The following is a 15,274-nucleotide window of genomic DNA, read 5'->3' as shown; positions in this document are numbered from 1 at the left end:
ATTTTAAAAAATGTTCAAAAATTCTTTGATTCTCCTTCCTTGTGACTGTTTCAGTCAATAGAGTAAAGCAGGAGTGATGTTGTGTGGCTTCTGAGACTAGATCATAAAAGGCCAAGCAGCTTCCTTCTGGTTTTCTTAGAACACTCACTGTCCAGAAGGTCTCTCAGGATGCTGCCTCTTACAACCTGGCTGCCATGTTGTGAGAAGCTCAAGCCACAGGAACAGTCATGTGTCTGTACTTTGACAGTTTCAGCTGAGCTCAGCCTTCAAGTTATCCCATTTGTCTCAGGCATCAGACATGTGAGTGAAGAAGCCTCCAGATGATTTCAGTCACCAGCCTCAAGTCACCCCCAGATGTTTGAATTTTCCAGATGAGGTCCCAGACATCAGGGAACAGAGATAAGCCATTCCTGCCCTGTCTTATACGAATTCCCAGAATCTGTGAGCATAATAAAATGACCGTTGTTTTACCCTACTAAGTTTGGGATGATTTGTTATATAGCATAGTAACCAGAGGACTTTCCTGGTGGCTCAGTGGCAAAGAATCCACCTGCAGTGCAGGAGTCCCAGGACATGAGGTTTGATCCCTGGGTCAGGAAGATCCCCTGGAGGAGGGCATGGCAACCCACTCCAGTGTTCTTGCCTGTAGAATCCCATGGACAGAGGAGCTTGGCAGGCTACAGTTCATAGTGTTGCAAAGAGTCAGACATGACTGAAGTGACTTCTCACGCATTCAGTGCATAGTAACTAGACCATACATATAGAAAAGTACATATTTCCTAAGTACACAGCTTGATGAATTCCATAGAGTGAACACAGTCATGTAACAGGCACTCACATCAAGAGCCCCACTTTGCCCTCTTCTAGGCAGCACTTTTCCAACAGTGATCACTAACTGACACTTAATCCTATCATTTAGTTTTTCCTGTGCTTGTATTTGCTTCCCAGGTAGCTCAGTGGTAAGGAATCTGCCTGCCAATGCAGGAGATGGGAATTGGATCCATGGGTTGGGAAGATCCCCTGGAGAAGGAAATGGCAAACCAGTCCAGTTTTTAATCTTTCCTCTTACTTTCTCTCATATTCATCCAGACATCAAGCCATGGTGACCTAATAACCATGTATGCATTTTTTCTACATCCTTACTATTCCAATTTGGATCTTATCAATCTGATCATAACATTTTTTATAGTTCTCTATTATCCCAAGGATGAAAATCTAAACTCCTTAACACTGTCTACAAAGCTTTGTCCATGTCTTCTACCTCATCTCACAGTGTTTCCTCTGCATGTTCCCTAGGCTCCAGACAAGCTGTACTAATGATAGTTTTCAGAGTACCTCCCACATGTTGTCCATTCTTTCTTGCCTTGTTATGTGCTGATCCTTTTTGCTGAAACTTCCATTACTTTTTATTTTTAAATACTTTTTCTTTTGAACTAATTTTAGGCTTACAAAAAAGTTGCAAAAATAGGACAGAAAGTCCTTGTAAACTCCTTACTCGTGTTCCCCTGTTATCATCTTAACTAGAGCACAGTGATCAAATCCAGGGAATTAACATCGGTACAATACTTGCAACTAAACTGCAGACCTTATCTGAAGCTTTCATTTCTCAATGTTACTCTTGCTTGTTTTTAAAGACTGCTCAGACATCTTCTCCTAGACGGCTTTCCTAGGCCCCTTTGCTCTTCTTCCCCCTCATTCTCCAAACGCGCATAACACTTGTTTTGTGTCAGGAGTGCTGCTCCTCGATGTGTGTTGTTGTTGTGTGAGGAGTACTGCTCCTTGATGGCAATTACAGTTGCAATTGTCTATAAAGGCTGAGATCCTGAAGGGCAGAGACTGGTTATAATTGATCTGGAATTCTGCCTGGAAAGGAGGCGCTTACTCCATGTTCCTTGAGAGACTGAAAACGATAGTGCCCAAGGTATCACAAGGCAGCAGGTGTTGGCGAGCCAACGAAGGGCGGTCATCTCCTGGGTCCTATCCAAGCCGTTCCCGCAGGTACTTCAAGAAATGAGCTAGACCACTCGCTGCCTGCCTTCTCTAAGGTTCTGCTTTTCCGCAGGTCCAGCTCACCTGCTAACTCCTCCCCTTAGACCTACCCCCCACCCCGCGTTAGCTCCACCCCCTCCACGCCCCCTCTTCCTCTGTAAATGCCTTTAGGACCCGTGACCCCGCCCTTATCACATTAGTCACTCTTTTATCCAGAGCTCTGCCCTAAGCCCCGCCCCCGGCCTTTCCCTGCCTCTTTTAGTCACGTCGCTCTTTAGGTCCCGCCTTCTGCCCTCTGGTTTGACCTTTCCGCCTCAGGCTCCGCCTCCACCCCGCGGGCCTCCTCCTCCCCAGAGGTCTTCCCCTGTGACACGCGGGAGTCCTTCAGAAGGGCGGGGTTTGCAAGTGCGAGGGGGCGGAACCTGGGGGGAAGAGGCGGTATTCCTTGCTCGGAATGCCGTCGGCGACCCCGCCCCTGCGCTCAGTCGTTGCCAGGAAACAAGCATCGACGCTCTGGCTTTGGCCCGGTCCAGCCAATGAGCTGGTACGCCGCTGCCCAGCGGTGCGTCGCTGGGCGGTTACGTGTGGTGCGCGGGGGCGCGAGTTGCGTGTGGCGCGGGGCGGGGCGCGGCTGGTGCGCCTGAGGAGTGATGGCGGCCTGAACTCACCTAGCACCGCGGTGGCGATCGGGCCTGGTCAGGGTCGGGGTTCTGTGAGTGAACACTAAGTAAGGGCCAGAGAGCCCGGAAAGGCGCGAGAGGGGATGAGGGACTGGGAAATGACGGCACCGGGTTTGGTGACTGCCCTCGTTGTGAGCGGACAGGTTGAGGGGCGGGAATGTGGTGAGGGGCCGGGTGTGTGTGTCTAAGGTAGGGGAGCAAGATTAGAGCCTCGGGTGAGTGGGCAAGTAAGGAGCTGGGGTGTATGAAGGGCCAGGATGCTTTCTGAGGGGGCAAGTGAAAGGGACTTGTGAACACGGTTTAATGAGAAGCTGGGGCTCCTGTGGGCAGGAGTGAGGGACAGCCCCGGGACCAGAGTGAGGAGGGGTTGAGGCCTGTGCTGGGAGGGAGAATAGACAGGGGTAAGGCGGGAACAGGCGGACTGCTGGTGAATCGGGAGGAAGCTGAGGGCAGGGCATGGAGGGAGGAACGAGGATTGTGAGACTTCTATAAAGATGAGAGGTCGGTTCTGAATGGAGTGTCCTGCCCAGAAAGAGCAAGTTTTAGGTTGAGTAGGATAGCTTGGGTGGAAATGTTCTGCACTTCGCTCTTCTGCTTGATAGGCTGTGCATATTTTGGAGGATCGAAATATGAAGGTGTCGTGGACAATAGTAACAATGGTAATGAAAATCATTTTTGAGACTTACTGTTTAACAGAGTCATCATTGGAATTCCTCGTTTCCTCAAGTTATTCCTTGGGACTGCAGACTTGGTGATGTTCCCTGTCACAGAGATTTTTTTTTGGCTATAACTGCCTGTGTTTGTTTCCTCTTCACCTGATTCTGGGCAGCCTTACTCCACTGCTGTTCCTTATCTGTGCTGAGCTGTGGGGCTTTGAGGCTTGCCTTCTGTATTGGACTAGCTGCTTAAAGTTGCTAATTCTACTTTCATAAAAATAATATGGCTTGTTACATACAACGCTGTATTTAGACTTCCAAACAGGATGACTTACAGTTAAATTAAAACTAATTTATGTACAGTAAACTACTCATATTTAAAATGTACATGTTTAATGAGTTCTGACATATGTTTACATCCGTGAAACCATCACCATTTTCAAGATACTGAACATTTCTACCACCCTCAAAAGTTTTTCTCTTATCCCTTTGAAATCATTCCTCCCTTCACGACATGTTAATTGGTTCCCTTTATTAGCATTTTACAGGTCCCATGTTCCCTGCAACCCACATACACATGGAAATTTTGAATGTTCTAGAAAGCTGGGTTGGCAGTCAGATAATTGCCACTTCCACACTATTAAAATTCCTTCTCTACTGACAGTCTGCCACAGAGCAGATACCTTCCCAACCTCAGGAAGAGGTACACCTTCCCTATACAGACCATTCTCTGAGAATTAGGAGCAGCCCAAGTCCCCATTCTATTGAAGAATTTGAGCCTCAGAAACAACGATTCTGTGGTATGTTTTCATTGCTTCTCTCTGACGACCTAGCAGATTTTCATGGTAGTGGAACCCTTGGCAATCTTACCTAGACAGAACCCTATGAAACTTACATGTATAATGAAAGAGTTTTAGGGCAGTGATTCCTAAACGTTGGGTCAAAAACAGTGCTAGTCCATGGTAAAGTTTTCATCTGTTCAAGGTGGAAGGAGAGAAAGAAAACATATGGAACATGAGTTTTCCATAAAGATAAATTTATTCTTAGATTATCATTCCTAGTCTTCTGGTGTTAAAAGTGCTTTCTCAGTGATGAAGTAATGGTGACAGTAAGTGATGGGTTTTAAAAAACTGATCTATTTGTCAAAATAAAAAGTAATGATCCTATTTTAAAAACTTTAAAATCTATTTCTACTGGTTCATGAAATTCAGAAATTTAGAGGGATGATGGTGTGGTTGCTGTATTATGTTGAGGAAGCATACTGCACTTGCTTCCTCAGAATTACTGTCTGATATGGATTGCATAGTGATCTCAGGTTTTGCTGGAATTATATAGATTCCCTGTGAAGTATACAAGGGCAGGAATTCTTATTTTATAGATGGAGAATCAAACTGGGGAGCTAGAGAAAGTCTGGACTCCAGATTTGGTCTCATGAGAGTGACTTGTGGTGGAAAAAAGTTTTTAACATAGAGTGAAGGTGATGTGGAATAAAAAGCATGTGGTTTATAAGAAGGGTTGTGATGACATGGAGGACATTATACTGGCAAAATATATATTTTTTATGATTTGTAGTTGTTCTGTTTCCAACAGAGGTTAAAGAGACTTTGAGGGTGACCTAGGTTTGAAGGTTTTGTTTAATAATGTGGTAAAAACAGGAACAGTTGTCCGTAATACTTGGGTCACATTGTGATAATGGTAGGTCAGTCAAGTCATATGTCAGAGGGTTCTTAGGGACTGTGCATTCTTGATCGTTCTGGAGAAAGCACTAGGTTGGTAAGCTTACTGTTTGCTATACTGAATCTCTGTTGAATTGTAGTGCTTTAAGTGTGATGGGTTTTGCTTTATGATATACAGCTGAGTGATAGATCTGAGAAAATGAAACATAGATGAGGATGATGATGTAGAAATAGAAACATGTTTGGAGTGCTGTGTGTAACCATTTAGTCCACCTCTGCTGTGTGCCAGCATTCTGCTAAGTGCTGGAAGGACAAATTCATTCATTTATGAATTCATTTATTCATTCAGCAGATACTTCAGCATATAGTCTGCCCTTGTGATGCTCACATTTTATGAGATAACAAGATGTCAATAAATAAGACGTGGTCCTCTGAAATCTCAAGGAATTTTCAGTCTGATTGGGAGAGGTGGACACATGAAAAGATAATTTCAATTTAGAGAGAGAATGTGAAATGTAAAAATATATCATAATTAGATGATTACTTCTCTGTATCTAGTCTTAGTCTCTCTCTATGTTCCGGTCATATTTACTCAGTGATCTCCTGTGTATCTTCACAGGTATCATAGTTAACATGTTCAAAACAGGACTCATTGTCTTTGCTTTGAATGTCTGCTTTTGTACCATATGGTATATAGCAGTCCAGGCAAGAACTTCAGTGTCATCTTCCATCTTTCCGCTCCTTCGCCCCCTCTATGTAGTCAGTCATTAAAATCTTAATACATTTCCTTTTATATTATCTCTATTTTCTTCATCTCCTCTGTTATATCTTCACAGTTAAGGCTTTAGTTTACTTCCTTCTCATCTCTTATCTGGACTTTTTCCCCAGGATAGTCTCCTGCCTTCAGACCTTTTTTCGGTCATTTAATTTTTATTATTTTTAATTTATTTTTTTACTGGAGTATAGTTGCTTTACACTGCTGTGTCAGTTTCTCCTGTACAGCAAAATGAGTCAGCCATACATATATCCCATCTTTTTTGAATTTCCATTTAGGTCACCATAGAGCAGTAAAGAGAATTCCCTGTGCTATACAGTAGATTCTTATTAGTTATCTATTTTATACATAGTAGTATATGTATCAGACTTGCTCTTTTCTAATTCATCCCTGGAATGATCTTTCTAAAAATACAAATTTAATCATGGAGCTCTTATGCTTAAAAATTTTGGCTCTTTGTCTTCTGTAGGATAACATCCAAATTCCTTAATATGGCATCATTTGGCCTCGACTCATGTCTAGCCTCATCTCCTGCCACTCTCTGCTCTGTGTTCTAGCTTGAATAAATTGTTCAGAGCTCCCTAACAAACATGTTACTTTTTTGAGCCTTGAAATCTTTGTAATTACTCCTTTCTCTTCTAGGAATGCCTTTTCTTCTCTGCCCAGTGAACTTTTCTCATCCATTAGGATCTGGTTCAGTTGTACCTCCTCTTTGACTTCATTGTCACCCTCTCCCACAAAGAGGGTGCAGCCCTCTTTGCAAGGAGAGAGAAGGCCATGTACAACATGGGATTTACTTTGGTAAGGGGAGTCAACATGTGCTAGAGTTCACGTTGTGTTATGAGGGCTCTGCTGGAGTCAGGTGGGGAGATGCCTGCAAGAAGCAGAGGTGGTACTGGGGAGAGGAGGAGTGAGTTGGAACCATACACTGATATCCCATTTGTTTTATAGGTATAGGCTGAGGGATAGACTAGCAGAGAGGATATGTGTAATCTGAGCTCTAGATTGCAGGCTCTTATGAGGTGGGGTTTGTTTGTTTTTTCCTTTTGTATTCCTACGAGGTTTTAGTCAGATCTTCTCACTTTAAGCATCTAGGGTAACAGCACAATGCTGCCTCTTAGGTCAGTAAAAGGCAGAGCCTAGGAAGAGCTCTTGTAAGGGGATGAGAAGCCTTAGAACTTCACTGACCTGTTCTTAGAAGGTTGTTTGGTCTCTCTCTCTGTCAGTTGTAGGTGTTACAGGTGTATCCCTGCCCCCAACTCTCTCCCTCTCTTTGCCTCTCCCAGGGCAAAGGTTCATAAGTGAGGCTGAGCCATTTCCTGCCTTGGTCCTGCTGTTGGCGGACACCCTTGCTGAGTGTGCCTGTAAGTCTGAATTCGGGGCCCTATGGTGATTACGTGGTCCTGGCCCTTGGGAGGTCTGAAGATCAGCTCCTTTTTCCCTGTGACTGAGCTTGTAGGTGAATTTGGGAAGAGAGGTCTGTATTTCTGTAGACTTTGCTATGGGAGGAAAGGGCGCAGTCATAGGATGGTGATTCCATTCTCTTCTTTGTTTTGTTCTGAACTTTTCAGGGTTAACAGGGAGTGAGGGAGTCATATAGGTGACAGGAACACTGAACTGTGGCTTTCTTTTAGGCTTTTGAAGTAGGTGAAGAGAGGCTCCAGGTTAAGTGTTAGCTTTTGAGTTCTGAGACACTGATTTCAGTGTGGTTCTTCTCTTTGAGGTCTTTGAAAAAAAAATGGGGGTGGGGTGGGGAGGGAAAGTCCTGGAGACCAGTTCCCCCTTGGGTCTGTGAGTAGTGGCCTATGTAGTCAAGCACTGGAGCAGAAGTGGTGCCCCAGGGACATCACAAGCTAGAAGCTGTTTGTTAGTCTTTGGAATTAGGTTCTGGAAGCTGGAGGCAGTTTAGTTTTGGACACGTTAAAACCTTACTTTGAAAACAACAACAACAACAACAAAAAACCTTACTTTGCTGAGACTGGTTGCTTGGCCCTTCTTCAGCTCCCCTGGGGATTGAGTGTGAGCTGGTGAGGATGGAAGTGTCAGAGTAGGTTAGAGCTCTCCTTTCTGTCAGAGATGAGGGCACCTTGGTCAGACAGGATCAGGAGATGGAAGTGGGAAGGAAAATGTCATTTATAGAGCACCTGGACTTCTACATAGGTTATCTTATTTAACTCTTAAAACAGTAACAATACATACTTCATCAGAAATGTGGAGAATGAGGAAACAGGCTCTGATGTGTGATTTATTTAAGGTCATGCAGTGGGAAAATGGTTGAGATTCAAGCCTTTGTTTGAGGGACTCCAAAGTTCATGCTTTATTTACTACTTTGTATTATTCTCGCTGGACCTTAAGGACCTCTGTTTGTTTTCGGTCCTCAAATGAGGTATGTCTGAGGAAACAGTCTGTAAGCAGTAATACTGTTGTATCAGTCAGGGTCCTTGAAGGTAGCAGATGGCACAAATCAGGTTTGGAAAGAATTTAATGATAAATGGGCTGTCATCTCTGACAGAAAGGAGAGATCTAACCTACTCTGACACTTCATCCTCACCACCTCACACTCAATCCCCAGGGGAGCTGAAGAAGGGCCAAGCAACTAGTCTCAGCAAAGTAAGGTTTTAACGTGTCCAAAACTAAACTGCGTCTAGCTTCCAGAACCTAATTCCAAAGACTAACAAACAGCTTGTAAACATATACAAAAGCATGGGCAGAGTTTAAGGAAACTGACAAAGGATGATGCAGTATCCCAGGGCTAAGTCCGTGACAAGTGACAGCTCTCGGAACAGGGGAAATTTCTTCCTAGTAATTGCACTTGCTGGCTTTGCCTTCTCCAGCCCATGACTACTTGGGATCTTAAATAGTAGGACAGATGCTTAAGTACTTTTTCTAGTGCATCCATGCTGGTGATCCATAGTCAGTGTGGTTGTGTCTGATGGTTTGTAGGAAACCATGTGTAGAAGACTGAGCATCTATTCTGTGGCACCTCCATTTTCTCCCCTCTGCTCTCTCCCTCACCCCGACTCTTTTGGGTGAGCGAGGGAGGGCAGAGTAGTTGGGTAGGGGGTGGTATTAGATACTCACTTTCCTCTTTTAGTTTTCAGGTTTACCTGAGGTGGCACCCGTGCTTTATCTTTTACTGTTCTCTTCCTTTCTCAGAGAAAGTGGTGTACTTGTTTTTCTCAGACTAGTACTATAAGTATAGTACTAGTTTTTTTGGTCAGTTATCCCCTTCTGATTTATCCACAACCTGTTACTTTCTTCAGGTTTCTTTTCCTCACTTCACAGCTGCCCTTGAGGCTCCCCATCTGACCGGCTAAAATCAACTGACTGTTTTTAGTTTTCATTATTTTATCTCTGTAGACTGTGCACTATGGACAACCTCCAGTTTCCTGAAACTTCCTTTCCTTGATTTCTTGATTATTTCTTGGATTTCTCCTTCCATTTCTGGCTACCTCCACTAGTCTTTTTAAAAGACTCCACCTTTGCTTTTTTAAATCCTGGTTTTCCCCAGAATGTGATCCTTGGCTCCTTTTGTGATTACTGATCTCTTTGGATGATTCCATCCCCTTACTTAGTTTCATCTACTACATACAAGCTGGTGACTCCTGGATTTATAGCTCTAGTTGTGATTTTACTCCTGAGCTTGAGTATAATTTCTACTTGCTTTCTAAACATCGTGGATATCTTTTTGGTGTCTAAAAACTTAACATGTCCAGAACTGTACTGATTCTCTTCTAAAACACAGTTCCTCTGTTGCGTGTTCCTAGTCTGTTAGTGGAATTACCTTTTACTGAGACTCTTATACTTCATATTAGGGTCTTCTGTCATCCTCCATTCCTTTGGTATATCTTATTACTTCTACTTCATGGTTAAGTTAAATCTGCAGGCTGATTATCTGCATTTGCATCCCATTCTTGCCACTAATTTACTGGGTAACTTTGGCGATTTAACATTTCTAGGCTTTGATTTCCTTGTGTGTAAAATGGAGATAATAATACATCTATGGTTTTTATTAGGCTTAAATGAGCAATAGCATGCAGTGCTTAGAATGGAGACTGGAGCATATAAGTGCTCAATATGTGCTAGCTATTATAATTTTTAAATTCAGCATCTTGTTCCACAAATGTTTTTGAATGGCGGTTACTATGTTAGCATTGGTATTTCAAAGAACAATGAACGATATGGTCTCTCTTGTCAAGGAACTTGCTATTAGTGACAGAGATATTACAGGTGTAAACACTTTCATTATCACATGGGACATGCTGTGGGACATAGAGGTGAATCTCAGATTTACCTTTTCTAATTCTGCTCTTACACTTTAGTTCATGCCATCCGTTTTTTAAATGGACTATTGAAACAGATTCTTATAAATTGTCTACTGCCATTGGTCTCTCTCTACCTTGTACTGCTAGCTGACATGTTTTTAAAGGCTGACATATTTTTAAAGGCCAATTTGATCTTAACATTTTCTTGTTTAAAAAGCTCCTTTATTCCAGGGTGTTCATAAATAAAACTCCTCAGCATGATACTCAGTGATATTTATAACCTTCACCCATGTTTACCTTTTAACTTAACATTGTCTTCTCTTCTCTAAATAGTCTGTGTTTAAGCCACACCAAACGTGCAACTGTTCTTTAAATTTACTGTGTTCTTTCACAGTGCTGTATTTTTGTAAATAATGTTTTTAATATGAAGAAGACTTTTTGTTCTGCTCTCTTTGTTACCAATATCTCTTTGTTAAAGTTTTACATCAGGTATCACCTCTTTTCTGGAATCCTCTTATAGTTTCCAGGCAGATTTAGTTTCTTTTCCTTAGTGCCCTCATGACATTTTTGTAAATACCTCTTTATAATATTTATTGGAGTTTTTTTTTTTGCTCCCCCAACTGTTTTTATCCATCTTTATATTTCCAGTGCTTGCTTAACACAGTGCCCCAGTACTGGTATGATGTACACTGAATTAATCAATGAGTGGGCCCTGCCTGCTCTTTAGGACTGGCTCTTCCCATTGTGTCTTTTGGAAAAAAAAAAGACTGTCTTTTCTTCTCAAGAAAGTTTCCTTAAGCAAGCAGAGTTGCTGCCTTTTAGTTGTGAGCAGATAGTGGTGAGAGACTGTGTATCTGGGTAGAAGGAGATGGTGGTTAATGTAACTGGAGGGCAAAGTGTGGGTCTGTTGGCAGGTCTCTGGGTTCCTTTAGACCTTGTTGAGTATAAAGAGGAAGGATGATTGAACCACACCTTTCCTCTGAAGTTGTTTTTTTTCCTCTGAAGTTTTTATACTTGGGAGGTATTGTTGAGAGCCATTACTGCTGAGAGGGTGGTAGATGTGATGAAGAAGGAACTGTGAGCCATGGCTGAGGCCAACAGATGTTTACCACGATGGTATGGTCACTCACCTAGAGCCAGACATCCTGGAATGTGAAGTCAAGTAGACCTTAGGAAGCATTACTACAAACAAAGCTAGTGGAAGTGATGGAGTTCCAGCTGAGCTATTTAAAATCCTGAAAGATGATGCTGTTAAAGTGTTGCACTCAGTATGCCAGCAGATTTGAAAAACTCAGGCAGTGGCCACAGGACTGGAAAAGGTCAGTTTTCATTCCAATCCCAAAGAGAGGCAAATTCAAACTCCCATATACTATACTCATTTCACCTGCTAGCAAAGTAATGCTCAAAATCCTTCAAGCTAGACTTCAACAGTACGTGAACTGAGAACTTCAGATGTATAAGCTGGATTTAGATAAGGCAGAGAAACCAAAGATCAAATTGTGAACATCTGTTGGATCTTAGAAAAAGCAAGGAAATTCCAGAAAAATGTCTACTTCTGCTTCATTGACTATGCTGAAGCCTTTGACAGTGTGGATCACAACAAACTGGAAAATTCTTCAAGAGATGAGAATACCAGACCACCTTACCTGCCTCCTGAGAAACTTGTATGCAGGTCAAGAAGCAAAAGTTAGAACCGGACATGGAACAGTGGCCTTGTTCAAAAATGGGAAAGGAGTATGTCAAGACTGTATATTGTTAGCCTGCTTATTTAACTTATGTATGCGGAGTATATCATACAGAATCCTGGGCTGGATGAATCACAAGCTGGAATCAAAACTGCTGGGAGGAATATCAACAACCTCAGATATGCAGATGATTCCACTCTAATGGCAGAAAGTGAAGAGGAACTAAAGAGCCTTTTGATGAGGGTGAAAGAGGAGAGTGAAAAAGCTGGCTTAGAACTCAACATTCAAAAAACTAAGATTAAGGTATTCAGTCCCATCACTTCATGGCAAATAGATGGGGAAAAGTGGAAGCAGTGGCAGATTTTATTTTCTTGGACTCCAAAATCACTGCAGACAGTGACTGCAGTCACAAAATTAAAAGATGCTTGCTCCTTGGAAGGAAAACTGACCAACCTAGACAGCATATTAAGAAACAGAGACATTACTTTGCCAACAAAGGTTTTTCTTGTCAAAGCTATAGTTTTTTCAGTAGTCTTGTATGGATGTGGTGGCAGAGGATGAGATAGTTGGATGGCATCACCAACTCAGTGGACATGAGTTTGAGCAAACTTTGGGAAATAGTGAAGGACAGGGAAGTGTGGCATGCTGCAGTCCATGGGGTTGCAAAGAGTCAGACACGACTTAGTGACTGAACAACAACTCTTTCTCTAATGAGGGTGTTGTGTCATGTCCCCAGGAGTGAATGTTGAATGCATCTGACAGGAGTGGGTATATATGTGTTTATGGGAGTGTATCCTTGTATTTTTTTCTAGAATGAAAATTCTTTTGCTTTTTTGATTGGTTCTGAATTTCTACCTCTTAAGATTATTCAGCAAGTTAAAGATCTGTTTGTGTATTTCCTATTGGGTGGGCTTCTAGGGAGGAACCTGTAATAGAAAAAGTTTTCTTCCTCAGAAGTCCCAGAGGTCTAGAGTCAGATCTAGACTGGATTTCCTGATTGTTCTTTGTTTGTTCTTTCATTCATTCACTTGAGCATCTATACATTCAGCAAATAATTTATTGATCTCTAGGTACTGGGGATGCAACAGAGAAACCTTGTCCTTAGTGAGCTTACGTTGTACTAGGGAAGATAGATAAATGAATAGGCAAATAAATATTTTCGGAAAATAAAAAAATTATGCAGAAGAAAGGAGGATTAGAAAGCTAGAGAGTGAAGGTGGGAAAATGCAGTTTTGATAGAATTGTTAAGTAAGTTCTCTTTGAGGAAATGGCATTTGGAAAGAACCGAGTGATGTGAACAATGTGAAGATCAGGAAAAGTGCATTCTAGACAGAGGAAAGAGCTAGTGTTCAAGAATGTCTCCTATGAGTGAAGTATGAGTGAGAAGGGGCACGTAGGAAGTTATACAGATTAGATTAGATAGTGCTCTAGAGGCCAAGGTAAAGGACTTGGATTATTACCAGTGTGATAGGGAGTTATTAGAGGGTTTTCAGCAGAGGAGAGATGTAGTATAATTTGTATTTTAAAACTCTGGTTGCTGTGTGGGGAATAGATTCTCAGAGGGGTAAGACTGGAGGCATGAAGACCAGATTGGAAGCTATTGCAATAGTGAGACATATTTGGAGGGTATAGATTATAGGCTGATGAACTGGATATTGGAGGTAATAACACGAAGAAAGAAGGATGATGCCCAGGTGTTTGACCTGAGCAAGTAGGTGAATATTGCATCATTTATTAAGGTGGAGAAGGCTGGGGAAGTAACACAGGTTTGGTGTTGGGATGAGTTCTGTTTTACACGTGTTGAATTTAAGGTGCTGATTGCATGTGTGGTTTTCAGTGGGATGGTGGTTCTGGGTTCTTCCTGGTGGGTGGTAGAAAGAGGCAAACTTTTGTTAACCTCTCTATTCTTTCTCTTTGAATTAGATTTGTGGGTCTGGATTGGGCAGTGACCTCTTGGCTCACTGTTCCAGCCTGGTGCATCTTCTGGCTCCATGGGCAGCTGTTGGCTCCTGCAGACCGGATGAAGCAGATGAGAGACACAAGTGGAGAAGGCCTCCAGCTGGCGAGTTCTCAGAGTGTGACTCTCTGGCCGCCGGCCTGGCCCAGCCTGCCTCATGGAGAGGATGAACTGGTTGAGCAGACTGGCCTCCCGGGGCCCTGGGCACCGTGTACCACAAGGGGCCAGTCTGCAGACCCCTGTCATGGCTGACCCTGAGACCTGCCTCATGGTCTTCAAGAATCACTGGTCCCAGGTAGGAGACTGTATGCCCAGGGGCCCAGTCTGCTAGCTGCCTGAATCCCTCTAAATTTCTGTGTTCTTTCACCTTGTCATCTTGTCATCTTATCTTGGTTTCCTTCTCTTTTCTGTCTGGATTCCCCAGGTGGTGCGAATCCTGGAACGGCAAGGCCCTCGGGCAGCTCCTGGGGGTGCTGATGATCTCAGTGCTGTGCGCAACCACACTTACCAGATGCTGACACTCCTGGCAGAGGATCGCACAGTGTCCTCCGTCCCCACAGCTCCTGGGCCCCTGCTTGAGTTTGCTCTGCGTGAGGATCTGCTAACCCGTGTGTTGACATGGCAGCTTCAATGGGATGAGCTTGGGGATGGGGTTGAGGAACGGCGGGCTGAGCAACTGAAACTCTTTGAAATGCTAGTGAGCGAAGCTCGCCAGCCCCTGTTGCGGCATGGTCCAGTTCGTGAGGCTCTACTGATCTTGCTGGATGCCTGTGGCCGCCCTGTGCCCAGTAGTCCAGCACTGGATGAAGGCCTGGTGCTACTTCTCAGCCAGCTGTGCGTGTGTCTGGCCCGGGAGCCTTCATTGCTCGAGTTCTTCCTGCAGCCACCTTCTGAACCTGGAGCTGCTCCCCGTCTTCTCCTCTTTTCTCGCCTTGTCCCTTTTGTCCATCGAGAGGGCAGCCTGGGCCAGCAGGCCCGCGACGCCCTGCTGCTGCTCATGGCGCTCTCAGCCGGAAGTCCCACCGTGGGCCGCTACATTGCAGACCACTCTTATTTCTGCCCGGTCAGCACCTCCAGGGATGGGCGTGGGATGTGGTGTTGGTGTCTTCCTGTGGAGGGGCTGTGGAGGGGCTGTGCCCTGGGGCCCTCTCCTTCAGCACGTAGCCCTCTGGGTTTGAATGCAACACCTGGAATTGGGATGGGGATGAAACTTGGGCTCATGTGGATAAGGCAGGTATGAAGGCTTTTCATGGGCCAGTGTGCCCAGGTAATGTCTTGGCACCTTGGGTGACTAAATATCTGCTCTGGTAATAGCTTTTATCCCTACTCCCATAAAAACTCTGGGTTAATAGTTCCCTGTTTCCATTTTTTATATTGTCTGTGCCTTTGGTAACCTGTCCTTGGGGATGGCCCCCAGGTGCTGGCCACAGGGCTGAGTGCCCTGTACTCATCACTGCCCCGAAAGATTGAAGTTCCAGGGGATGATTGGCACTGCCTGCGACGGGAGGACTGGCTCGGAGTGCCAGCCCTTGCACTCTTCATGAGTTCCCTAGAGTTCTGCAATGCAGTCATTCAGGTGGGACTGGGGTTC

The 15,274-nt window shown here is 43.9% G+C and overlaps 1 protein-coding gene across 7 annotated transcripts in view; it reads left to right on the top strand.

Annotated features, from left to right (window-relative positions):
- The first annotated feature begins 2,603 nt into the window (after nucleotides 1-2,603).
- The window catches only part of FHIP1B (FHF complex subunit HOOK interacting protein 1B), a 25,007-nt gene continuing 12,336 nt past the window's right edge, over nucleotides 2,604-15,274 (top strand). For 4 of the 7 annotated variants that reach the window (XM_020904717.2, XM_020904718.2, XM_020904713.2 and 1 more), the window contains exons 1-4: nucleotides 2,604-2,701; nucleotides 13,650-13,978; nucleotides 14,108-14,746; nucleotides 15,101-15,259. In XM_020904717.2, coding sequence (XP_020760376.2) covers nucleotides 13,841-13,978; nucleotides 14,108-14,746; nucleotides 15,101-15,259 — 936 coding nt within the window. In that variant the 5' untranslated portion in view covers nucleotides 2,604-2,701; nucleotides 13,650-13,840. Of the gene's footprint in view, nucleotides 2,717-13,649; nucleotides 13,979-14,107; nucleotides 14,747-15,100; nucleotides 15,260-15,274 lie in introns of all 7 variants that reach the window. The other 3 variants (XM_020904716.2, XM_020904715.2, XM_020904714.2) reach the window with 3 other exon arrangements.

Source organism: Odocoileus virginianus, unplaced genomic scaffold (genome assembly GCF_023699985.2).
Source record: "Odocoileus virginianus isolate 20LAN1187 ecotype Illinois unplaced genomic scaffold, Ovbor_1.2 Unplaced_Contig_20, whole genome shotgun sequence".
Taxonomy (NCBI): domain Eukaryota; kingdom Metazoa; phylum Chordata; class Mammalia; order Artiodactyla; family Cervidae; genus Odocoileus; species Odocoileus virginianus.
Note: the sequence above shows the minus strand (reverse complement) of the source record. Positions and strands in the feature narration are given on the sequence as shown.